Source organism: Lepus europaeus, chromosome 1 (assembly GCF_033115175.1).
Source record: "Lepus europaeus isolate LE1 chromosome 1, mLepTim1.pri, whole genome shotgun sequence".
Taxonomy (NCBI): Eukaryota; Metazoa; Chordata; class Mammalia; order Lagomorpha; family Leporidae; genus Lepus; species Lepus europaeus.
This window is the reverse complement of record NC_084827.1, coordinates 117,294,355-117,321,136: the sequence shown is the minus strand read 5'-3', so window position 1 is coordinate 117,321,136 and position 26,782 is coordinate 117,294,355. Positions and strand designations below refer to the sequence as shown.

The following is a 26,782-nucleotide window of genomic DNA, read 5'->3' as shown; positions in this document are numbered from 1 at the left end:
GTCCTGGCTGTAGTGGCTATCTGGGCTGTGAGCCTACAGAGGGGGAGAATTCTGTCTCTCTTTAGCACTTTGTTTTTCAAATAAATGAAAATAAATATACATTTTTAAAAATTAGTTTTATGGTCTCACTTGTGAATCATCAGTTATTACATAATTCTCTAAGATGATTCAAGTGTAACTTGTGTAGGAGTAGGAGATGGGCCAGTTAGCCTGTAAGGAAACCTCACACTGGGATGCCCATTACATAGTGTGATAGCAGCTAGCACCACCGTAGCTACTGTTCAAGAACAAAAATCAAAAAGTAAGAAATGCTGCCAAGAATTGCTGCTTAGTGGTGTAATTGTTTTCATTGTGTAGAGCTAATTTTAAAATCAGTCCTGTCTCAGGCTAGTCGGCAGTGCGGATACATTATGTAAGCTTCTGTATTATGGCTCATGTCGTCTTGCTTCAAATCAGATCAGAATAGATGCTGTTTGAGTGACATCTGTCAGGAGGAGAGGTTGAAACCTCTTGTTTGAAAGACAAAGCCTCTATATTCTCTCAGTGTTTTTCCCTTTAGTCTTTTCTCCCTTAATAATTAAGAAGATAAGTTATTGTACTGTGCTCTGGAGAGAAATGATTAGCTCGCTTTGTATTAGAGTGTGTTTTTCTCTTCCCTTCACAGAATCTTTCCAGTTGTTTATGGTGGCTATTCAACCAAGAGCCTGGAAGACTGTATGTTGAGTTACAGTTTTTCTGTGCTGTGTTCAACTTTGGCCAGGTACTTATTTACTGAGGACTTCGTGGGCTTTTTGTTTTCCTGGATGGGCTGCTGGGGGGAGGGGTGCGGATGTTGTTTTCTTTTAAATCAGTAGGGTTGTGTGTGTTTGCCAGCTGCTGCTATACATGACAGCTGACAGCTGCTGCCTGTTTCCTAGGAGAGATAAAGTATTATATTGGTTAAAGTCATCAGAATGTACACTGTTTCAACCAGAAATACCAAATAGTTCTTCGCTTTGATTTTGAGATAAGGAATAATTTAAGCAGGAACAAAATGTCCTAAGTTCTTTTTAAACTTTGTTGTGATCATAATAACTCACTTTGGGAAAATAACTTACCTTCCCTGAGCCTTTAATTTAGCTACTTAAATTGATGGATGTCATTTCATTTCTATTTTAATATCTCTTGAACAACAGGACTCTAAATCTTAAAAAAAATCATGTGGTATATAAGTTTTGGCCAGGCATAGTTACCATTCTGGGTGAGTCTACTACATGCCAACCACTGTTATGCATTTCAGATTCATTATCTCATTTAAATATCACAGCAATACCTAAAGAGTTGGTATTATTATTGTCAATTTAAAAACTAGGGCACTAGGAGCGAGTGTTTGGCACAGCAATTAAGACGCTGCTTGGGAAGCCTGAATCCCATATCCAAGTGCCTGGGCTTGAGTCCCACCTCTACTGGATTCCAGCTTCCTACTAAAATATACCCTGTGAGGCAGCCATTTGGTGGCTCAAGTACTTGGGTCCCTGCCACCCATGTGGTAGACCCATATTGAGTTTCTGGCACCAGCTGTTGTGGGCATGTAGGCATGACAAACTAGATGGAAGATATCTCTCTCTCTCTCTCTCCCTCCCTCTCTCTCTCCCTGCCATCTTCACTTCCTCCTTCCCCTCCTTTTCCTCCTCTGCCTTCCTAATAAAAATCAATGAGTTAAAAAAACTAGGAAACTAAAATTATATGAAATAATACAATAGGTACTATTGCTTATGTTCATGTCACTATTAAAATGGATGTTTAAGGAAAAATGACATTTTACATACTGGGAAAATACTTTTTATGTGCAAAATTAAAATTTGATCTTTTCATTAACTGCTTATTTTTTAAAATAGAGAACATTAGCCGGCACCGCGGCTCACTAGGCTAATCCTCCGCCTTGCAGCGCCGGCACACCGGGTTCTAGTCCTGGTCGGGGCACCGATCCTGTCCCGGTTGCCCCTCTTCCAGGCCAGCTCTCTGCTGTGGCTAGGGAGTGCAGTGGAGGATGGCCCAAGTCCTTGGGCCCTGCACCCCATGGGAGACCAGGAGAAGCACCTGGCTCCTGCCATCGGATCAGCGCGGTGCACCGGCCGCAGCGCGCCTACCGCGGCGGCCATTGGAGGGTGAACCAACGGCAAAAGGAAGACCTTTCTCTCTGTCTCTCTCTCACTGTCCACTCTGCCTGTCAAAAATAATTAAAAAAAAAAAAAAAAAAAGTAAAAGTAAAATAGAGAACATTAGTCCACAGATTGAGTATCAGGTTGAAAAATACTGTTTGATTGTAGCTTTTGCCTTTTAAATTTGAAATAATTTGCCATATAAGTAGGTTAACATTTGTCAGTAGATACACCTATAAGTTGTTTCCTAACATTAATTTATTAAAATATTTCCAAGTTTTTTGGTCATTATTGTAGGAGACAAGAAAGAAACTCTCTGTCTAGACACAGAAGACCTCTATGAGTTTATTATAGTATGAGCATCCCAAGAGTTACTTGAATGCTGATTTAATTGACCTGGGAGGAGATCTGGGCATGAGTATTTTTAAAAATACTCACTGTTTTTCTATGCATCTAATGTTCATGCCAACAGTAAGTGGTATGGGAGCAGGTTTGAGTTAGAGAATGTTAGAATATTTGTGTTATTTAGGGTATGTGATATATAAGGCATTAGAACAGTGTAGGTGGCCAGTGCCTTGGCTCACTAGTTTAATCCTCCGCCTACGGCGCCGGCACCCTGGGTTCTAGTCCTGGTTGGGGTGCCGGGTTCTAGTCCTGGTTGCTCCTCTTCCAGTCCAGCTCTCTGCCCAGGAGGGCAGCAGAGGATGGCCCGAGTGCTTGGGTCCCTGCACCCGCATGGGAGACCAGGAGGAAGCACCCGGCTCCTGGCTTCGGATCGGCACAGCGCCGGCCATAGCGGCCATTAGGGGAGTGAACCAACGGAAGGAAGACCTTTCTCTCTGTCTCTCTCTCACTGTCTATAACTCTACCTGTCAAATTTAAAAAAAAAAAAAAAGAACAATGTAGGAAATGGAAACAGAGTTTGTTTATGGCTTAAAAAAAAGTTACTTGATACCCATTTTCACCTTGTGATATTGTTTCAGATCTGACTCATGTCCAAAATACTAGATTGAAAACTCATACTCTTAAAAGATAAATAAATAAATAAATAAAAGAAAGAAAACTCATACTCTTAGCACTTTGCACTCAAAAAGCCCACTCGAGGCTGAGCTAACCCAGGATTGGTATTAAGAAAGCTTCATTCCAAACAAAAATTAATGCCTGACATATTGCATTTAAAATGCTGCCCACACAACATATAGCCCAAGTGATTCAAAGGAGCAAGAGGTGCACACACTCCACTCCCATCTCATTTTCCTCTTGGGGACGAGTAGTAAGATATTTCCTTCTGGCTGCTTCTCGTTCAGGGGTGGAAAAGGTCAGGTCCTTCGTGTAATACTATATTGCGTTCTGCATCCCACCTCCCACCAGTCTGCACTCAGATCCTTCCCCCAGTGCACCCAACAAAAAACAGCTCCCAAACTCCTCTCCCCCAGGCAGTCCTAAGGTGTTCCCACGTGTGGCTGATAGCTAGTGCCACTTGCTGCCTCATGCCCAAATCCTTCAAGCCCTTCCCCTAACCACTAGCCAGTTTCACTTTATCTGAATTCTGTCCATTTATTGTGTTATAGTTAGATATTGCAGCATTTATTAATTACATAATTCATCATGAAGTTTTAACCCACAGAAATAAGTAAACACAGTGGGAGACATTTTCTTTTCAAAAAGGAAAAAACAAAGACATTACAGCCTTTGGAATGCTTTCAGTTTGCTTCAGTAAACTGTCATGCAAATATGGTTACTCAGCACTGGTTTGTATCACTCATTGGAATTAGTAGGAAAGCAGGATTGGGAAGAGGCAGTCAGTATCCTGTCTGCCTCCAGACACTGAACTTGAGAGAGCCTGCTTTGTGTGTTCCACTTAAAACACTGCTCTGTTCACTGTATGTCTGCTTCCTCAAGCACTACATTTGGCGACTTCCTTCATTGCTCTCAAAATTTTATTGTGGAATTCAGAAAAGGTAACTTTGTTTTCTTCCCTAGGGATTTATTTCCTTTGGAATCTTTGGATTGGACAAACATTTAATCATCCTACCTTTCAAAAGAAGGTAAATTTAGTTTTGAGGTAAATCTATTTGCATAAAGGTGATGACAGTATATATTAATGACAGTATCTATGAAGATACTGATATTTTTAAAACTTTAGTTACTGCTTGGAGACTGCTGAACACCACAAAGGTTAGCTGTTGATTCACATATTTGTTCAAAGTAATTGCAGAGAAAAGATAGGAAGAACTGTTACAACTCCAGCATTGTAATTTGCATTTTAACAAGAATTGATGATCCCTGACTCCTATCTGTGCCATTAACTACATAAAGTTAAATGAAACTTGAAAGTATCTTTAGAAATAGAAGTAGTAGGTGGTGTGCCCCCAAAAGTCTATACTTGATTGTCTTTCTTCCTTGACAACAGGATTCTTCTAGCAAAATGACAACTTAGAGAAACCCAAGTTTCTAAACTTTTTTGTTAGCCTAGTGATCTTTATATTAAGATTGGAGATTTCTTTATGCAAAACAACAAATGGGAATACTCCAACTTGGGGATAGGAGGAAGGGGTGAGGTGGGGAGTGCAAACCCTTGTATTTCCTTGTTTGTTTTCAAAGTCAAAACTTAGTAAAAGGGGCTGGTGCCTTGGATCACTTGGTTAATCCTCCGCCTGTGGTGCCGACATCCCATATGGGCACTGGGTTCTAGTCCCTGTTGCTCCTCTTCCGGGCCAGCTCTCTGCTGTGGCCTGGGAAGGCAGTGGAGGATGCCCCAAGTGCTTGGGCCCCTGCACCTGCATGGGAGACCAGGAGGAAGCACCTGGCTCCTGGCTTCAGATCCGCGTAGCTCCGGCCATAGCGGCCATTTGGGGGGTGAACCAATGGAAGGAAGACCTTTCTCTCTGACTCTCTCTCACTGCTAACTCTGTCAAATTAAAAAAAAAAAAATTAGTAAAAATCCTAGAAATGCTAATAGAGTTTTATCCTTCCAACTTTGTGAAAAATGCCTAGAAAATGGTAACTGTTCGTCCTCTTTTCTTCTTATTCTACATCATCAAGATGTAGTTGCTAAGGTCAGAATCACTTCATGAAGGAGGGAAAACATAATATGAAGGTCATTGAACTTGGTTATCAGCTTCATAATGTTTATCAGGTAGAACAGTCAACGGTTCTGTTGTCTTGATCTACAGAAACAAACTTGTTCTGGGCTCCAGATCCTACCATTTGTCTCTATGGTACGGAAATTGAAAAATGATTAAGCAAAACACTTGATCTCTGAGTTATTTTTGTATTTCATAACAGTAGAATGAGGAATAAGGAACATTTATTTGTAGAAGCTAAAGTGTTTCAAACATATATAAAGGGTTTATGACATGATCAGGTTCCCTACCCCAGCCCATGAGTATGAAAGTGTATACAGGGGCCCATGCTGTGGCGGGGCAGGTGAAGCTGCTGCCTGCAGTACCGGCTGCAGTCCTAGCTGCTCCTCTTTCGATCCAGCTCTCTGCTATGGCCTGGGAAAGCAGTAGAAGATGGCCCAAGTCCTTGGGCCCCTGTACCCACATGGGAGACCCAGAAGAAGCTCCTGGCTCCTGACTTGGCCCAGCTCTGGTCATTGTGGCCATTTGGGGAGTGAACCAGCGGATGGAAAACCTCTCTCTGTCTCTGTCTCTCTCTCTCTGCCTTTAAAATAAACAAATGAATCTTAAAAAAGAAAAGAAAAAAAGAAAGTACACATAGAGTAAGCATGTTTCTGCTTCAGAAACTAATGATGTGCAGGCGTTACAGATGACAGTTCTGCTGCATGACAGCCTGGGAACAGCCTTTTTGATGGGGCGATAAGGCAGGGAGTGCTTTTCTTTCCTTAAAAATAGTCTCCTTAAATTTCAATTTTCAGACTTGAATTCTTATGGAACAATAAAGAAACAGCAGAAAACAGAGATCCTCCTGTTTCTGAGGAAATAAAAATGACCTGTCAACAATTTATGCATTATCACCGTGACCTCTGTATCCGAAACATCGTCAAGGAAAGAAGGTAAGCCAACTGCCAGTACACGTTCCAGAGAACTATATTTGAGATGATTGGTTTTTGATTCTAACAGACCAAATAATTGAGCCAGGAATGACCATACGTGATTGTTCCTTTACAAAGGGTCTTCAAAAAGTTTGTGGAAAATGAAAAACCTGCATAGATTTAAATTAAAAAATTGGGGACACCAAGTTAAACATATCTTTTAACTCCAATTGACATTTTAAAGTTCCCTCATATGTTAAAAGGTAAAATAGTTGTGGGTCAATTTCTCATTTAAAAAATAGCATGTAAACGAGTTTCATCGCTTTGATTTTGCTGTTTTTAAAATGTTATAATTTCTGATTTCCATCAAAATGTAAAAACTGTAGAATGAACCAAGGTGTAGGGTGTAGTAGAATATTAGCATTCACGGCATGTTGTCCATTAGTGTCTCTCACAAAGCTTCAAGATACACTGGATTTAGAAATAATTTTGTATTCCCATCTCCTAGTGGTATTTCATATTATTAATGCTGTTGTCAAGAAAATGAAAGGAAATTTATGCCTCTTAATTAATTCTGCTGCTCATATTTCATCTCAAGTCCTAATCTTTAATATGTGACATATTCATTTTTCTAATTCCCCAGAGTATGGAATATGCTACAGCAGAAAATGATGAACTTTGAATAAACAAATGTTATACCATTTCTGGTTGTCATAGAAAAAAACAAAATGTAAAGAACCTAATAATTTTGTGTATAAATGAAAATATGATACCATTCAGAATGATTTATTTACATACATTATGCCACTCTGTTTAACATTCATGTCACTATAATCATAAGGTAACCTGGTATAGACAGTGGAAAGGAGACTCAATGAGTATGGTTTAATACTAGAACTTAGCGGGGCACTGGTTCTGTCCTGGTTGCTCCTCTTCCAGTCCAGCTCTCTGCTGTGGCCTGGGAAGGCAGTGGAGGATGGCCCAAGTGCTTGGGCCCTGTACCCGCATGGGAGACCAGGAGGAAGCACCTGGCTCCTGGCTTCGGATCGGCGTAGCATGCCGGCCATGGCGGCCATTTGGGGAGTGAACCAGCAGAAGGAAGACCTTTCTCTCTGTTTGTCTCTCTCACTGTCTAACTCTGCCTGTCAAAAAAGAAAAAATACTAGAACTTAGCTCCTGAACACTCACTTATTAGCTGTGTGTGTCACACTGGAAGTGTTTAATTTTCTAAACCTTAGTTTTCCCGGTCTTTAAAATATCTGATTCTTGGGGTTGTTTGAATTAGATAACAAAAATGTCTATGATGGGCCAAGCCCACTTTCTGGCAATCATAGATTATTAAAAAAAAAGTTTTCTGCCCATAAAATTTGAAGATACAATCTATGGGTAGTTTCAATAATTTTATTTTACTTATTTGAGAAACAGAGGAAGCATGAGCACACTTCTGCCCTCTGCTGGTTTACTCCCAAATGTCTGCAATGGCCAGGATGGGGCTGTGCCAAAGTAGGGAACCAAGAACTCAATACAGGTCTCCCATGTGGGTGGCAGGAACCTAACTACTTGAGCCATCACCCCATTATCACCATAGTAGGGAACTGGAGTCAGGAGCTGAAGCTGAGTATCGATCCCAGGTACTCCAGTGTGGGACATGGGTGTCTTAACTAGTGTTTCAGCTACTAGGCCAAATACTTGCACCTTTCAACTATTTAAACTGCTTTTTGATATTAAAAAAGAGAACTCCATGTTAGCTCTCTCAGACCTATTGTCCTTGTCCACTACTGTCAAGAAACATAGCCCTTACCATTTGCAGAGCTGCCTTGGGCCCAGATGGCTGAATGGGCACCAGCTGGTTCATTCTCTACTGCTTTCCAGACACTGTGGTCTGTAGTGTCACATCCTCTGACACTCTGTACAACTCCATGGGCTATTGTTACACCTGCCTGACCACAATCATCAGGAAGCAAATGCTACTCAGCTGGTGTCTGGGACAGAAAGTGTGATTCTATAAATTAAAGATCAACAAGGAGAAAGAAGGCTCAGACAGGTTGCCAAATGAGTATTCAAGCTTTTGTTGAAAGTGATTTTTACAGTTATGAAACAAATTCTAAGTGAAATACTGATGTTAAAATATTGTGATTTTATGAAAATTTTTGTATTTATTAATTTTTATTTTACTAATTCATACATGAAACTAGTATACATTCACTTATAGCTAAATGTTTTCAGATTTTCATGACTATTTCTCATTTCCTCTTGACCTCTACCCACTGTTTCCTGCTGCCGAGCACTTCTGTTTTATAGCTTGACTGATGCTTGTGGACAGATTTGTATTATCGATTGCATATTTGTATAAAACTGCACAGAATTCATGTAATTGGGGTTTTTTTGCATTTCTCTTTCCTTATTCATTTGTTCATACTTAAGGCACCCCACATTTGCATTAGGAAGATAAAGTTTAAGTAATTAAGTAGATTCATAATCAAAATACATTTTTTAAATCTTATATTTGTAGCAAGACATCTCACTATTTTTTCTTTGCTTCCTAATGAATCAAATTCCTGACAAACACATTAGTATGATTTTCTTTGGTGCTGAGGCAAAAAGAAAGGCTCCTTGTGGGTAATACAAGCTGGAAATAAAATTTGATGAATAGGTTAGTAAAAATAGTCACTTAACACCTTGTGAAATGTATAATGTTTTAAGACAATTGAATTACTTAGTATAACTAAGACATAGCAAGCTATAAAATAGATATTTATCTGTCTACCACATTTGATTATAAAAGGCCATGCTGCTGTAAAAAATTTCTTTTAAGATACATTTGTATTATCTATTTCGTTTTTTGTTATTGTTTAATCATTTCTGTTTTCACAAGCATTATTGGCATCTTTTCTTTTCCTCCAGTGGGCCTATGTAGGGTTATGTGAGCTAACCCTTTATACTCAGAACAGTCTCATTCCTGCCATGCTTTTAACTATCATTGCTGTCTTCCCTGTTTCCTTCTGTTTTTCCTTTGTTGTCCTCTATCATGCAGTGCTGATACCAGATTTACAGAACACATGGGTGAATCATTCCTTTGACATACAGGTGTGGTGCAAAGACGTCTGCTGGGACCTTCTGTGGCTGTGACCTGGTAAACTGGCTAATTGAAGTTGGTCTTGCCTCCGATCGTGGTGAAGCTGTGATATATGGAGATAGACTGGTGCAAGGGGGAGTCATCCAACATATTACCAATGAATATGAGTTTCGGGATGAGTACTTATTTTACAGATTTCTTCAAAAGAGCCCTGAACAGAGTCCTCCTGTTATTAATGCAAGCCCCACCTATGAGGAAAGATATAAAGAAATTGAACATTCATCACCTTCCTCATTTTCACCTAACACCTAAATTATGAAGAAGAGAATCCCACATGGAATCATACCCTAGTCCCAGATCTGTTACTATTTAGCTGTGTGACTTGGTCAAGTGACAAACTCTCTGAGCTTTAGCTGCCTCTTCTGTGAAGTTTGACAAGATGTGTTCCTTTCTCATGTAACATTCTGTGATTTTTATGTATGTGTGAAACACAGAGGAAACTGACTTAGGAAAAAAAAACAAATCAAAATTTTAAAGTTCTGATAATGAATAATTATTATAAATTACAGTAATATGCCAACATTTAAAAATCATTGTTTTCTGTAAATGTTTGCTATAATTTCAGAGTCAATATCAGATTAACTAGCTGTTTCTTTACGTTGCCATGGCAAGTGTACTTTTGGCAGGAAATGAACCTTAAATTATGACAACTTTGCACTATAGATAGCACTTCCTAAAAAAAGAATTTTAATGTTTCTAATAAGAGGGTATTATTCTCTTTATGTTTTCCATTTTCTTGATGAATATTACTCATTCACAGTCTAGAAGCACTATTTTTTTAACGTTCATCTTTTCTTGCTTTTCTATCCACAGTACTAACCTTTGCATTTAGGAAGGTAATGTAACCTCCACAGATTATGTCCACAGCCCTTCACCAGAAATATCTGATATTTTGTTTTGTACTACAAATAATTATTTGAGCATATTAATTTAACTACTATCAACAGAATCATTGCTGTGTGCTATATTATTTATGGTGTTTTCACAAAGCATCATAGTACAGAAAGGTAACTACTATTTTATTCCTTATACTTAAAAGAAAAACTATACAGTTCAAGCTAAAATTGAAGAACTTAGCCTCCTACTGTTACCTTTAGAATTTATTATTTTTAAGTAACCATGTATAAAAATCTATACATTTTAAAATTACTAAATATTACCATCTATCTTAATCCATTTAGGCTGCTATAACAAAACACTATAAATCAGACAGCTTATTTCTGGAGGTTGGGAAGTCCAAGATGAAGGCACTGGCAGAGTCAGTGTGTGATGGGGGCCTAATTTCTAGTTCACAGATTGTGCCTCTTGCTATGTTTTTCACCTGGGGGAAGGGAAGAAGTCAGCCCCTTTTAAGACCACCAATGCCATTCGGGAGGGCCATACCCTCGTGACCCAATCAATTCCCAAAAAGCCCCTACTAATGCCATCACATTGGGATTAGATTTCAACATATGTGTATTGGGGGGTATACAAACATTCAGACCATAGAACCCACAGATGAGCTTTATCTTAATTAAAAAGAGATCAATTCACATGACCATCGAATATCTACTTAATTATTAGTTGTTAGTGCTGGTCTAACTTATTTAAAACACGTTTTAAGTATTTAATTATATTATTTTTAGTGTCTCATATATAAAAGCCATTTAGAAAATAATTTATAGGGTTGGTGCCATTGCCCTTTTAATGTAACAAATATATAATTTTTTTTAGGAAACCTGCATGGAAACCTGTGTGTTTAACAATAAATCATACAAATTTAACAAGTAAATTAGTCTACTACTAACCTATACCAACTTTATGATTAGGTAATGGGGATGTTTTTAAGTTGAATTGTCTTGCTACAGCAATTTTTTAAAAAATGTATGGCCACATTATAACTCTGAATGCTCAGAGGTAAGTGGAAGGCCTCACTGATGTGCCAGGAGACTTTTACAGTTACAGTAACAGAAATCCTCATTCACATGCATGCAGGCGACTCAAACTCAAGTGGGGAATTTGTGAACAAGTCATACTACATATGTTCTGTTATTTGCAGGAAAGGCATCTGAAAATCTTTTTCCATGGGAGACACTAAAAGAAAACCTTGGATCAGAATGATCTGCAGTTTCAGATAATAAAGGCTTTTAAGCGTTCTTTTTAGAGTTAAGGACATGCTAATTTTATTAAATGAATATATTTATAACTGTTACTTTCTCACTGACAAAGCAAGTTTCTCAATAAAATGTCTATTTTAACTTGCATTGCCAACATCTTTTCTTGGAGTAATCTGAATAATGCAGAAGCCATCACAGAGGTCTTTTCTTTAAGTTCTCAATGTTTTCTTAAATGGTTTCCTGAGAGTGTTCAATTCTTCACACCCCTGTGGGTTCTCTGTATGGGGCCTCACCCAATTATGCATTCAGTTAATGTTTTTATGAATGAGTCAATATGGCATTAGATTCCTTTTTATACATTTCATGATTTTAAATTTGCAGTGTCACAGCTGGGAAAGTTATCTGATACAATTTTGATTAAAACTACCCCTTTTATACTAATCTTCAGTATAGTCAATTGTCATCTTAACTTTTTTTTATTTTTTATTTTTTATTTCATAAATGTGAATTTACAAAGTGCAACTTTTGTATTGTTGTGGCTCCCCCCCCCCAACCTCCCTCCCTCCCGTGGCCCTCCCTTCTCCCTCTCCCTCTCCCATCCCGCGTCTTAACTTTCAATGAGTAATCCCATGCCTAGCTTGTGCTTAGCTTTCAATATTTTTAGGATAAGATAACGTACACTTGGCATTTTGAGAATAATGATTATTGATCAGTAAATTTCAAAAGTAAGAAAAATGTGAAATTACTGTTTTACCAGTTTGCTGTGCAGCAGAATGCAGCTGTTTGTTTTTCCCCCTTCATCTGTCACGTAAAATGTTACACTACCTCACAACACCAGCACAGGCAGTCATGTGATGAGCGATGACTAGGAGCAGTCCAGGATCATAAATGTTATCATTGTTCTTTAGGGAAGAATGAGGTTATAAATTTCTGCAATTAGTATGATTAAAAACCTGATGTAACTATTTGAAAAGAAAAAACATTTACTCTGTAGACCTGTTTTTGACAAATTTTTAGAAGGGACTTTCCAAAATTCTAAACTGCATAATTATTTCCAGACCAAACTTTTTGATTGAACATTAATATAAAAACTGATATTTCTATCAAAGATAAAAAAACTAGTTTTATCCAAAATACTAAGTTGATTAGAGTATTCCCTTGGTTTAAGTAATGATAAATAATAAACAACATTTTTCACCCCCCCATCTTAATTTCAGCTACTTTACTTTTTAGTTGTAATTCACAAATAGAACTTAAGAAAATTTAAAAATTTTTAAAATACTCCAAGGCATTAATTACCCCATGCAAGTACCTTCTTTACATCAGTACTTGACTGCTCATATAATATGTATTGAGCGTCTAGCATGTGCCAGACATGATACTGAACACTGGGCACTCAACAGTGAGAACAAACATGATTCCTACCATCATAGAACCTCTGTGAACCAAAGATGCCAGGAATATATTGACATGTTATCAGGATCACATGTGGCTCCAAGAGTATGTAACAGGGTATGACCTTGTGGTATGGGGAAAACTTCCCTAAGGGAGTTATGTCTTGGCAAAACTCTGAAAGATAAAAGGACTACTTATATAAAGAGGAGCACAAGGAATGAATGGAGCAAGCAGAGGGTATGGCTATGAAAAAGGAATGGGGTACATTGAAGGATCTGAAAGAGCGGCACACCAGTGATGATGATGACACAGTGGGTAAAGCTGCCACCTGTGATGCAGGCATCCCATATGGGCATTGGTTCAAGATCCAGCTGCTCTGTTTCCAATCTAGCTCCCTGCTAATATGCCTGGGAAAGCAACAGAAGATGGTCCAAGTGCTTGGGCCCCTGCACCCAAATGGGAGACTTGGAAGAAGCTCCTGGCTCCTGGCTTCCACATGGTCCAGTCCTGGCTGTTGCAACCATTTGGGGAGTAAACCAACACACACACACACACACACTCTCTCTCTCTCTCTCTCTTTCAAATAAATAAGTAAATAAATAAATAAATCTTAAACAAAACCAATCATGAGGGGCTGGTCTTGTGGCTCTTTAAACCACCTCCTGTGACAATGGCATCCCAAATCACCACCAATTCAAATCCATTCAAATCCATCTCCCTGCAAATGTGCCTGGGAAAGCAGTGGAATATGGCCCAAGTGCTTGGACCTCTGCCACCCACATGGGAGCCCAGATGGAGATCCATGCTCCTGGCTTTGCCCTGACCCTGCCTTGGCTGTTGCAGCCATTTGTGGAATGATCTCTTTTTTCTCTTAAGTCTTTCAAATAAATTTTAGGGGGGGAAAATGGTGAAATACACAAGATATAAACAGGGCAGCCAGCAGGATTTTGTTGCTATTTGTTAAGGATTGGGACTTTAAGAGTTTTACACTCAACAGTGAGAAAATGAGTAACCTGATTAAGAAATGGGCAAAAGATCTGAACATACACTTCACAAAAAAAGATATATAGATGGCAAATAAGAATATGAAAAGATGCTCAATATCATATGCTGTAGGGAATGGCATATTTAAGCAATGAGATATAACTACTAACCTATAACAATGGCCATAAAGAAAAAAATGCAAGGATATAGAACAACAGGAACTGTCATTCGTTGTTGATGGGGATGCAAAAATGGTAGCCACTCTGGGAGTCAGTTTTGCGGTTTCTTACAAAAGTAAACATCCTTTATTATATACTCCAGCAGTGGCATTTCTTGTTATCTATCCAAAATGAACTAAAAACATGTCCACAAAAATTTTAAAAAATTAATTAATTTGGGGCCAGCATTGTGGCATAGCGGTGGCGCTGCCACCTGCAACACTGGCATCCCATATGGGAGCCAGTTTGTGATGTGGTTGCTCCACTTCAGATCCAGCTCCCTGCTGATGGCCTGGGAACACAGTAGAGGATGGCCCAAGTGTTTGGGTCCCTGTCACCCATGTGGAAGATCTGGATGGAGCCCCTGGCTCCTGGCTTTGGCTTGGCCCAGCACTAGTCATTGTGGCCATTTTGGGGGTGAACCAGTGGATGGAGGATTTGTTTCCCTCTCTTTCAAAATAAATAAATCTAAAAAATGACTTAATTGTGGCATAGGTTAGGCCTCCACCTGTTATGCTGGTATCTCTTATGGGCAACTGTTCAAGTCCTGGTTACTCCACTTTTGATCCAGCTCTCTGCTAATGTGCCTGGGAAAGTAATGGAATAGCCCAAGTGCTTGGGCCCCTGCACCGACGTGGGAGACTCCAAGGAAGCTCCTGACTCTTGGTTTTGGCCTGGCCCAGCTTGGCTGCTGCAGCCATTTGGGAAGTGAACCAATGAATGGGAAATTCTCTCTCTGTCCCCCTGTCTCTGTATCTCTGCCTTTCAAATAAATTTAAAAATTTTTTAAATTAATTAATTTGAATGGCAGAGTGACAGAGAGGGAGAGAGAGGTATCTTCCATTCCCTGGTTCACTACCTAAATGCCCATTACAGCTGGAGCTGGGCTAGCCTGAAGCCAGGAGCCAGGAACTCCATCTGGATCTCCAACATGTGGCAGGAATCCATGTGCTTCAGCCAGCATCTGCTGCCTCCCAGGTGTATTAGCAGGAAGCTGTATCAGAAACAGAGGAGTCAGGAATCTATCCCAGGCAGACTGATAGAGAATGCAGGCATCCCAGAGGTAGCTTAATCCACTGTAATACAATGCCCACCCCAACATGCATGTTTAGAGCAGATTTCTTCATAATTGCCAAAACGTGGATGCAAGTAAGATGCCCTTTAATAGTGACACATACCGACAATGGAATAATATTTAGCATTAAGAAATAACTATCAACCCACAAAGACACAGAGAAACCTTAATTTTCACTACTAAGTTAATGAAGGCAATCTGAAAAACTTGATGATTCCCACTATATGGAATTCTGGAAAAGACAAAAGTGTGGAAAGAATAACAAGATCAGTGGTTTCCAAGGGTTAGAGGGGAGGCTGAGCTGAATATGAAACCACAGAGGATTTTTTGGGCAGTGAAACTACTCTGCATGACAATAGTATATGTGTATCAGTATACATTGTCAAAGTCCATAAAATGAACAAAACCATGAGTGACCTCTAAAGAAAATCAGACTTTGGGTGATAATGATGTGTCAGTGAAGGTTCTTCAGTTGTTACAAATGTGCCACTCTAGTGCTACAATGTTGACAGTGGCTGTGCATGTAGGTGATAGAGTATATTAGAACTCTCTACTTTCTACTAAATTTTGCTACAAACCTTAAAAAAAAAACTTATAAAAAAATTTAGGAGAGGACTTATGATCAAATTTACATTTTTTTTTGTTTTTTTTTTCCCAGTTTTTAAAAGGAAGATTTATTTAACAAGTTTCACTTAGTACAATACATCTAAATGGAAATCACAATACAAGGAAAGATTTAAATCAAAGCCTCAGAATTTCATACAAACAACACAACCAAACTCCTAAATATTGGTATTACATCTCAAAATTGTCCCAGATCTTAAAAAAAAAAAAAAAGCATACACTCACGTGCCTTACAGGATATTGAACCAAAAAGCTAGAATTAACAAACATGCCAAATGTTTTCACTTTGAATCATAGACATAGCTCCTATATTTGAGTTTTACAGAAAAGCATGTTTCTCAACATGCATCTGAAGTTTTCAATGTATTGTGGTATAAGAGCAACATTTAACATAAGCAAAACTGCTTTAACCTAAATATGCTTCCTGCTTTAGGTACACTCCTACAACATAACTAACTTGAGGAAAGCTGAAAATTGTTTTAACAGTTATGGTCAATACTGAACTTTATTACCTTACAGAGCCACTGAGAATGATATTTATAATTTTTTCTCGCCTCTTAATCCCATGAGAGTCCATATTGAAATTGGACCGGATGCCAGGGTTCCTGGTGAGGCCGATGTTGAATTTGCTACTCATGAAGATGCAGTAGCAGCTATGGCAAAAGATAAAGCTAATATGCAACACAGATACGTGGAGCTCTTCTTGAATTCTACTGCAGGAACAAGTGGAGGAGCTTATGATCACAGCTATGTAGAACTCTTTCTGAATTCTACAGCAGGGGCAAGTGGTGGTGCTTACGGCAGCCAAATGATGGGAGGAATGGGCTTATCCAATCAGTCCAGTTATGGGGGTCCTGCTAGCCAGCAGCTGAGTGGCGGGTATGGGGGCGGTTATGGTGGTCAGAGCAGTATGAGTGGATATGACCAAGTTCTGCAGGAAAACTCCAGTGACTACCAGTCAAACCTCGCTTAGGTAGAGAAGGAGCATTTAGCAGCTACTGCTACAGAAATAAAAGCTGTGCATTTATGGGAGTGGAATAGAGTGGGAGGGATGTTTAGTATATCCAGTATGATTGGCAAGTGGGAACTACAATTGATTCTGACCACTTTTGGTCAGCTTCCTCTCTTTCTATCTTTCTCCTTTTTTAAGAAAACAAAAGATTAACAGTTTTGCATTATAGGCTTGTGATTCCTGCTTACTGTAAAGTGGAAGTCAAGATTGTTTTAAAACTTTACGCTCAGTCATTTGAAACACTGAAACATTCAGCTAGGATGTAAATTTACATTTTTAACAGATAACTCTGGCTGCAGTTATAAAGCATAAAAAGGGGCGGGGGCGGCGCTGTGGCACAGTGGGTTAATGCCCTGGCCTGAAGCGCCAGCATCCCATATGGGTGCCAGTTCAAGTCCCGGCTGCTTCTCTGCTATGGCCTGGGATAGCAGTAGAAGATGGCCCAAATCCTTGGGCCCCTGCACCCACTTAGGAGACCCGGAAGAAGCACCTGGCTCCTGTCTTTGGATCGGCGCAGCTCCAGCTGTTGCGGCCATTGGGGGCGTGAAACATTGGATGGAAGACCTCTCTCTCCTTCTCTTCCTCTCCTTCTCTCTCTGTGTAACTCTGACTTTCAAGGAAAATAAATAAAAAATCTTTTTAAAAAAAGTATAAAAATGGGTATAGGAGAACAGTTAAATGCAGTGGTCCAAATGACAGATGGTGCTAGTTTGGTCTAAGGCAGTGACCAAAGAGAAGGTGAAAACATGCTATTACTATGAAGAAAAATAAGATTCAAGTATGTGGATGGGGGAATTAAGATGGCAGTATAGGGATGGAGCTTACTGCTCTAGTCTAGGAAAAGAGTTTAAAAAAAAAAAAGTGGACAGAGTACAGTCTCAGGAAAAAGGGAGAAAATGGCAGAGGAAACTCTACGAAAATTAGAGGGACACAGGACCTATGTGGAGGGTGTGAACACCTGTAACACAGGACGCCAGCAGCCAAGAGCCTCCACACCAGCATTAGAGAGATGAAACCAGACTGCAGCAGCCCAAGCCACTGTTGATAAAGCTTTAGGAAGAGCCTAGAGAGAATCCTGCTTAGAGCCCTGTGGGGGATGTGTACCTGCCAAAGTAGAGGAGAAAAAAAAAGGAGGGGCATTTTTCTTTCTCTCCATGATCACCCTGCAATGGCATCCTGTAACAGGCTGACAGAGAGCAGGTGCCATTTTGGACATACGTAACAGCTGGCCAGCTTGTGCCCACACCCAGCAACTAGTTGAATGGAGACTCCTGAGTCTGGTGGGGAGAACTGACAGGGAGGCCGGCGCTGCGGCTCACTAGGCTAATCCTCCGCCTTGCGGCGGCGGCACACCGGGTTCTAGTCCTGGTCGGGGTGTCGGATTCTGTCCCGGTTGCCCCTCTTCCAGGCCAGCTCTCTGCTGTGGCCAGGGAGTACAGTGGAGGATGGCCCAAGTGCTTGGGCCCTGCACCCCATGGGAGACCAGGAGAAGCACCTGGCTCCTGCCATTGGATCAGCGCGGTGCGCCGGCCACAGTGCGCTGGTCGCGGCGGCCATTGGAGGGTGAACCAACGGCAAAAGGAAGACCTTTCTCTCTGTCTCTCTCTCTCACTGTCCACTCTGCCTGTCAAAAAAATAAAAAATAAATAAAAATAAAAAAGATAAAAAAAAAAAAAACTGACAGGGGGCTGGGTGCTTATTACTGTGGGAGGCTCGTGTGCCAGGACTATGAAAAAACTGAGATTCTGTGTGGGAGGGCTCATGTTGGGACTTTGGGCAGTCACTGTGGAAGGCTCCACACCCTCAGGACTCCCTGGTTACCTGGTGAGGGACATTGCTAGGGAATCTGAGCTTATACTGAGGACTGCACGAATCCTTTGTGTGGTCCTTGTGTGGTAGAGCAGATGAATATTATATCCACTGGGGCTAATGTTCCAGCACAGGTCTCCTTTGAGGAGAGGAGCTCAGTTGAGCAGAATAAACTTTCCTTCTGATAAAAAAAAAAAAGAAAAGAAAAAGAAAAAAGAGGAGATTTACTACCCCAAACCTGGGTGCGTCACCTTAGATATGCCCTTCATCCTGGAGAACTGAACAGAGCTCCCTGGCCACACCCACCACATGCCTCTAGATATTCACTAAAAGCAGACACTCCATTGATCTACAGAGGAGTAGTACAAAGGTAAAAGCTGCCACAACAGAAAAAAAATAAAAAGAAACCAATGAATATCTCCAAAAATGCCACATAACAAACGCACCAATTTAAGAAAAAGAATAAGGAAGACAACATGATGCCAAAAGAACACAACACTTCAAACATTTCAATATTAGATTGTGAAGATGATGAGATTGAAGAAATGCCAGAAATAGAGTTCAAAAAGTTGAGTATAAGATTACATTTGTGCAAACGCACAAATGAAATTTGTACATGACATGAAAGAAAATTTTTGCCACGAAATTGAGATCTTAAAGAGAAATCAAAATGAAATCTTGGAAATAAAAGAATTCAATGGAACAAATAAAAAATGCAGTGCAAAGTCTTAACAGAATAGGTGAAGCAGAAGAAAGAATATCTGACTTAGAAAACAAAGCACAGGAAATTATACAATCAGACAAGAAACAAGAAGAGGAAATGAGAAAACTAAAAAACACTTTTGGGAATCTACAGGATACTATCAAATGACCCAACATTCTAGGAAGGCATGGAAAGAGAAAGGATTACAAGGCCATTTTAGTGAAGTAATAACAGAAAACTTCCCTAATTTAGAGAAAGAAAGGGACATCCAAGTACAGGAAGCACATAGAACTACTAATAGACATGACTAGAAAAGATCTTCACCACGACACATGGTAATCAAACTCTCTACAGTAAAACATAAAGAAAAAATTCTAAAGTATTCACGAGAGAAATGCTAGATTACTTTCAGAGGATTGCCAATTAGACTCAGAGCACACTTCTCATTAGAAACCCTGCAGGCTAGGAGAGAATGGGGAGATATAGTGCAAATCTTAAGAGGAAAAAACTGTCAACCCAGAATATTGTACCCCACAAAGTTCTCATTTATGAATGAAGGTGAAAAAAGACCTCCCATAACAAATAGAAATTGAAAGAATTTGTCATCACCTGTCCAGCCTTGTAAAAGAGGATTAAGGATGTGCTTTACACAGAAACAGAGAAACATGGCCATCACTACAAAAGGTAAAGGAAGAAAAATCTCCCAGGAAAAGTACAAAGGAAATCCAAAGTAAAAAATAGGAATATTTATGGGAAAATAGCAGGACAAACTCATTACTTATCAACAGTCACTTTGAAAGTAAATGGTTGTGGAGCCAGCACCATGAGGACTAGGTTAATCCTCCACCTGCAGCGCCGGCATCCTATATGGGCGCCAGTTCTAGTCCTGGTTGCTCCTCTTCTAGTCCAGCTCTCTGCTGTGGCCTGGGAAAGCAGTGGAGGATGGCCCAAGGGCTTGGGCCCCTGCACCCGCATGGGAGACCAGAAAGAAGCACCTGGCTCCTGGCTTTGTATCGGCACAGCTCTGGCCATTGTGGCCACTTGGGGAGTGAACCAACGGAAGGAAGACCTTTCTCTCTGTCTGTCTGTCTGTCTCTCTCTCTCTCTCTCACTCACTGTCTGTAACTCTGCCTGTCAAATAAATAAATAAATAAATAAATAAAATATTTTTAAAAAAGAAAGTAAATGGTCACAATTCTCTAGTTAAAAGATATAGGCTGGCTGAATGGATTCAAAAACAAAACCCAAAAACAAAACTCATCTATTTGCTACCTACAAGAAACACATCTCACCAACAAAGATGCATGCTGACTTGCCAGAGACCTGTCCAGGGGGGCTCCAAGGTATGAGAGATGTTGGTTTTCAAAGAAATGAGAGGCACACTCACAGCAAGGCTGATGGCATGGCTCTGGATAGAGCACCAGACTTTATTTTTATATCATAAGTCAAATAATGATTCTTTTTTTCTCTCAATAACAAGTTTGTTGTCCATTTTTTTTTCTAATTACAATTCCTTTGATTTTCAAGGATATATTCAGAGCATGGCTTACAATCACAGACAGATGCAAGATAACAGGTTGCCCACATAAGCCAAGGCCTGGAGTGTTGTCGAGCTAAGCAGAAATTGGCTACACAAGCTAGAATTTCACTTTCCTAATCTAATCTTTACTAGAAGCCCCAAGTTCAAAGCAGGCCCTTTTAAAAATATATCCCCTCTTTGTAGTTCTTTCTGTAATTCTTTAATTTCTTTATTGTACTTATTTAAAGGTCCACTTAGATCTATTCCACCGTTTTGACATCCTAACCATTGTAGTATCTGTAGCATATATTGAATTAAAGCTTTAATAACATTTGTCTTTATTTAGTGGGAAGTATATACTAAGGAGCCTGTTGCCTTTTAATTCTTTTCCACAAACAGCTTAACCTTGCATAAAGCATTAACCCTTTTTCCTGTACTAACATTCTGCTTGATTAAAATTTTACAAAGCAATGGACATTTTGGGGATTATGAGACTAAGTGCTCATCCCTAAAATTAGAAATACAGAAATCATTAGCAGGACCACCAGGAAGCTCCGGCTTTCTTATGTAGAGTGTAGTTCCCAACAAACCTAAAACCACCAAGAGGACCGCAGCTGTCCTTCTCATGCCTTGCTGAGACAGACCTTCTGCTGTGACCTCATCAGCCAGCCAAAGTTGCCTTGGCCTTGCCACTGACTGAAAGTGAAAGGATGGAAAAAGATATTCTACACTAACAAAAACCAAAAAAGAGCTGGTGTAGCCATCCTAATATCAGACAAAATAAACTTTAACACAAAAACAGTTAAAAGACAAAAAGAAAGGCACTATGTAATGATTAAGAGATTAATTCAACAGGAAGATGTAACTATTATAAATGTATATTCACCAAATTACAGGGTACCTGGCTATTTAAAAGAAATGTTAAGGGATCTAAAGGCAAACATAAAATCAAATACAATAGTAATGGGGAACTTCAATACACCACTTTCAGCAATGGACAGATCAATCAGAAAAAATCAGCAAGGAAACAATAGCATTAATCAACACTATGACCAAATGGACTTAACAGATATCTACAGAACTTTCCATCCTACAGTTGCAGAACAGACATTCTTCTAGGCAGTGCATGGAACTTTCTCTAGGATTGACCACATTCTAGGCCAAAAAGCAAGTCTCAGCTAATTCAAAAAAATCAAAATCATACCATGCATCTTCTCGGACCACAGCAGAAAACAGCAACTCAGAAATCTCTAGAACATATGCAAACACATGGGGACTGAATAATATGCTCCTGAATGAACAGTGGGTCATTGAAGAAATCAGAAGAGAAATCAAAAAATTTCTAGAAACAAATAAAGATGACAATACAACATATCTAAACTTAATGGGATACAGCAAAAGCAGTGTTAAGAAGAAAGTTTATAGCAATAGATGCCAACATAAAGAAATTGGAGGCCGGCGCCGCGACTCACTAGGCTAATCCTCCACCTTGCGGCGCCAACACACCGGGTTCTAGTCCCGGTCAGGGCACCGATCCTGTTCCGGTTGCCCCTCTTCCAGGCCAGCTCTCTGCTGTGGCCAGGGAGTGCAGTGGAGGATGGCCCAAGTCCTTGGGCCCTGCACCCCATGGGAGACCAGGAGAAGCACCTGGCTCCTGCCGTCGGATCAGCACGGTGCGCCGGCTGCAGCGCGCTACCGTGGCGGCCATTGGAGAGTGAACCAACGGCAAAAGGAAGACCTTTCTCTCTGTCTCTCTCTCACTGTCCACTCTGCCTGTCAAAAAAAAAAAAAAAAAAAAAGAAAGAAAGAAAGAAATTGGAAAGACACTAAATAAATGAGCTATCAGTGCCATTTCAAGGATCTAGAACAACAACAGGAAACCAAACCAAAAACTAGTAGGAGAAAAGAAATAATTGAAACTAGAGAATTATGAATTAAACAAAATTGAAACAAAAAAAAATAATACAAATGATCAGCAAAATAAAGAGCTGGTATCTGAAAAATAAACAAAATTGACATACCATTAGCACAAATAACCAAGAAAAAAAAAAGAGAGAGAGAGAGAGAGAGAGAGAGAGAGAGATAGGACCCAAATTAATAAGATTAGAGATGAAAAAGTAAATATAGGAACCGGCGCTGTGGTGCAGCGAGTTAAAGTGCTAGCCTGCAGCGTCGGCATCCCAAATGGGTGCAGGTTCATGTCCTGGCTGTTTCTCTTCCAGTCCAGCTCTCTCCCACATGGGTCCAGTTGGGGTAGTAGAGATGCCTGGGAAAGCAGTGGAAGATGGCCCAAGTCCTTGGGTCTCTTCACCCACATGGGGGACCTGGAGGAGGCTCCTGGCTCCTGGCTTCAGATCAGCTCAGCTCTGGCCATAGCAGTCATTTGGGGAGTGAACCAATGGAATGGAAGACCTTTCTCTCTCTCTGACTCTACCTCTCTCTCTCTCTAACTCTGTATTTCAAATAAATAAAATAAATCTTTTTAAAAAAGTAAATATAACAACAGATACCACAGACATACAAAGAATCATCAGAAATTACTATAAAGAACTGTATGCCACAAATCAGGAAACCTAGAAGAAATGGATAGATTCCTGGACACATACAACCCAATTAAATTGAGCCAAGAAGACACAGAAAACCTAAACAGACCAATAACCAAGATGGAAATTGAATCAGTAATAAAGACCCTCCCAATAAACAAAAGCCTGGGACCAGATGGCTTCACTGCTGATTTCCACCAGACATTTAAAGACCTAACTCCAATTCTTCTTAAGCTATTCAAAACATCTGAAAGGGAGGGAATCCTCCCAAATTTGTTCTATGAAGTCAGCATCACCTTAATTCCTAAACCTCAAAAAGATACAACTGAGAAAGAGAACTACAGACCAATTTCCCTGGTGTATATAGTTGCAAAACTCCTCAACAAAAATGTAGCCAATCAAATCCAACAACACATCAGAAAGATCATTCAACTGGACAAAGTGGGATTTATCCTTGATATGCAGGGATGGTTCAACACTGACAAATCAATCAATGTGATACATCACATTAACAAACTGAAGAACAAAAACCATGTGATTATCTCAATAGATACAGAGAAAGTATTTGATAAAATATAACACCTTTTCATGACGAAAATTCTAAGCAAATTGGTTATAGAAAGAACATTCCAAAAAAAAAAAAAAAAAAAAGGAAGGACAGACATTCCTAAACACAATCAAGGCCACTTATGACAAACCCACGGCCAGCATCCTATTGAATGAGGAAAAGTTGGAAGTATTTCCCACTGAAATCCAGAACTGGACAAGAATGTCCACTATCACTACTGCTATTCAGTATAGCCAGAGCCATTAGGCAAGAAAAAGAAATCAAAGGGATACAAATTGGGAAGGAAGAAGTAAAGATATCCCTATTTACAGATGACATGATTCTATATATAGGGGATCCAGAAGACTCCACTAAGAGACTATTGTAACTCATAGAAAAGTTTGGTAAATTCCCAGGATATATAGTAAATACACAAGAATCAATAGCCTTATTTTTTTTTGTTTTATAATTTTTAATGATACAGACTCAGATGAAAATATTTGTTCAAAATCACATTGCTTTAAAGTGACTAAACCAAGATACAAACTCTTGTTGTCTAGCTGCAAAACTCCTTGCACTGTATGTGGTATAAGAGCTCTTGGCATTTTTAATAGCCTTTTTATACACATGTCATGGCTGAGAAAGAACTTCTAAGTACAATCCCATTCACAACAGCTACAAAAACAAAACAAAACAAACAAAAAAAACCAAATACATTGGAATAAATTTAACCAAAGATGTCAAAGATCTCTACGATGAGAATAACAAAACATTGGCCAGCGTCGCGGCTCAATAGGCTTATCCTCCACCTGCGGTGCGGGCACACCGGGTTCTAGTCCTGGTCGGGGCGCCAGATCCTGTCCCGGTTGCTCCTCTTCCAGGCCAGCTCTCTGCTGTGGCCTGGGAGTGCAGTGGAGGATGGCCCAAGTCCTTGGGCCCTGCACCCCCATGGGAGACCAGGAGAAGCACCTGGCTCCGGCCTTCGGATCAGCGCAGAGCGCTGGCCATAGCGCACAGGTCACAGTGGCCATTGGGGGGGTGAACCAATGGAAAAGAAAGACCTTTCTCTCTGTCTCTCTCTCTCACTGTCCATTCTGCCTGTCAAAAAACAAACAAACCAACAAAAGAATAACAAAACATTAAAGAAAGAAATAGAGGAAGATAAAAAAAATGGAAAAATCTTCCATATTCATGGATTGGAAGAATCAGTGTCATCAAAATGTCCATTCTTCCAAAAGCAATTTACAGATTCAGTGCAATACCAGTCAAAATACCAAGGGCGTTATTCTCAGATGCATAAAAAATGATGTTGAAATTCATATGAAAACACAGGAGACCCAGAATAGCTAAAGCAATCTTATACAACAAAAACAAAGCTGGAGGCATCATAATACCAAATTTCAAGACAAACTGCAGGGAGTTATAATCAAAACACCCTGGTACTGGTACAGAAATAGATGGATAGACTAATGGAACAGAATAGAAATGCAAGAAATCAATCCAAGCATCTACAGCCAACTTATATTTGACCAAGGAGCTAAAACTCATCCCTGGACAAGGCAGTCTCTTCAACAAATGGTTCTGGGAAAGCTGGATTTCCACATGCAGAAGTATAAAGCAAGAACCTTTCCTTACACCTTGTACAAAAATCCACCCAAAATGGATTAAAGACCTAAATCTATGACCCAACACCATCAAATTATTAGAGAATGTTGGAGAAACCCTTCAAGACATTGGCATGGGCAAAGCCTTCTTGGAAAAGACCCCAGAGGCATAAGCAATCAAAGCCTAAATTCACAAATGGGATTACATCAAATTGAGAAGGTTCTGTACTATGAAGAAACACTCAGGAAAGTAAAGAGGCAATCGACAGAATTGAAGAAATTATTTGTAAACTATTCAACTGATGAAGGATTAATAACCAGAATATATTAAGAGATCCAGAAACTCAACAACAAAACAGACATCCTAGTAAAGAAATGGGCAAAGGACTTAAACAGACATTTTTCAAAATAGAAAATCCAAATGGCCAACAGACACATGAAAAAATGTTTAGGATCACTAGCCATCAGGGAAATGCAAATCAAAACCATAGTGAGGTTTTACCTCACCCTAGTTAGAATGGCTTTCACACAGAAATCAACAAACAACAAATGCTGGTGAGGATGTAGGGTAAAAGGTACCCTGAAATCCACTGTTGGTGGGAATGTAAACTGGTAAAGCCACTATGGAAGATAGTATGGAGATACCTCAAAAGTCTGAATATAGACCAGCATATGCCCCAGCCATCCCACTGCTGGGAATTCACCTAAGGGAAATTAAATCAGCATATGAAAGATTTATCTGTACCCCCATGTTTACTGCAGCTCAATTCACAATAGCTAAGACATGGAACAACCCAAATGCTCGTCAACTGAAAACTGGATTAAGAAATTATGGGATATGAACACTATGGAACACTATACAGATGTAAAAAAAAAAAAAAAGAAATCTGGTCATTTACAACAACAAATTGGATGAATCTGGAAAACATCATATTTAGTGAAATAAGCCAGTCCCAAAAGGACAAATACCACATGTTCTCCCTGATCTGTGATAACTAATAGAGCACCTAAAAGGCAATCTGTAGAAGTGAAATTGACAATTTGAGAAGCAATGACTTGAACAGCCCTTGTTTTGACTGTTGAGGAAGTTTTTTTTTTTTTAATACTATTTGTTGAACTCTTTAATTAACATAGAGTTAAACATATGTATATAAAGTCAATTGAAAATAGATCTCAGTAAAAAATAAGAGTGGAAATAAGAAAGGGAGGAGGAAGAGGGGTTATGAGTATAGGTGGGAGGGTGAGCATGGTGGGATGAATCACCATGTTCCAAAAGTTGTAAATATGAAGTGTATGAAGTTTGTAACTGTAAAGCAGTATAGTTCTGCATACATTCTTACAGACTTACTTCTATGGGTACATTTTAAAAACTTGCC

General features: G+C 39.6%; 2 protein-coding genes across 4 annotated transcripts in view; both read left to right on the top strand.

Annotated features, from left to right (window-relative positions):
* Positions 1 to 26,782, top strand: part of GPR155 (G protein-coupled receptor 155) — a 97,463-nt gene that overhangs the window by 37,336 nt on the left and 33,345 nt on the right. For 2 of the 3 annotated variants that reach the window (XM_062188004.1, XM_062187992.1), the window contains 4 exons: positions 665 to 760; positions 4,125 to 4,189; positions 6,025 to 6,162; positions 9,229 to 11,797. In XM_062188004.1, the coding sequence (XP_062043988.1) occupies positions 665 to 760; positions 4,125 to 4,189; positions 6,025 to 6,162; positions 9,229 to 9,529 (600 nt within the window). In that variant the 3' untranslated portion in view covers positions 9,530 to 11,797. Of the gene's footprint in view, positions 1 to 664; positions 761 to 4,124; positions 4,190 to 6,024; positions 6,163 to 9,228; positions 11,798 to 26,782 lie in introns of those variants that run through there. The other variant, XM_062187996.1, reaches the window with a different exon arrangement.
* Positions 16,172 to 16,767, top strand: LOC133751247 (heterogeneous nuclear ribonucleoprotein H2-like; the record flags this gene model as incomplete). The annotated part of the gene is made up of 1 exon (XM_062181216.1): positions 16,172 to 16,767. A coding segment is annotated over one exon (471 nt), but the record flags the coding sequence as incomplete, so codon positions are not given.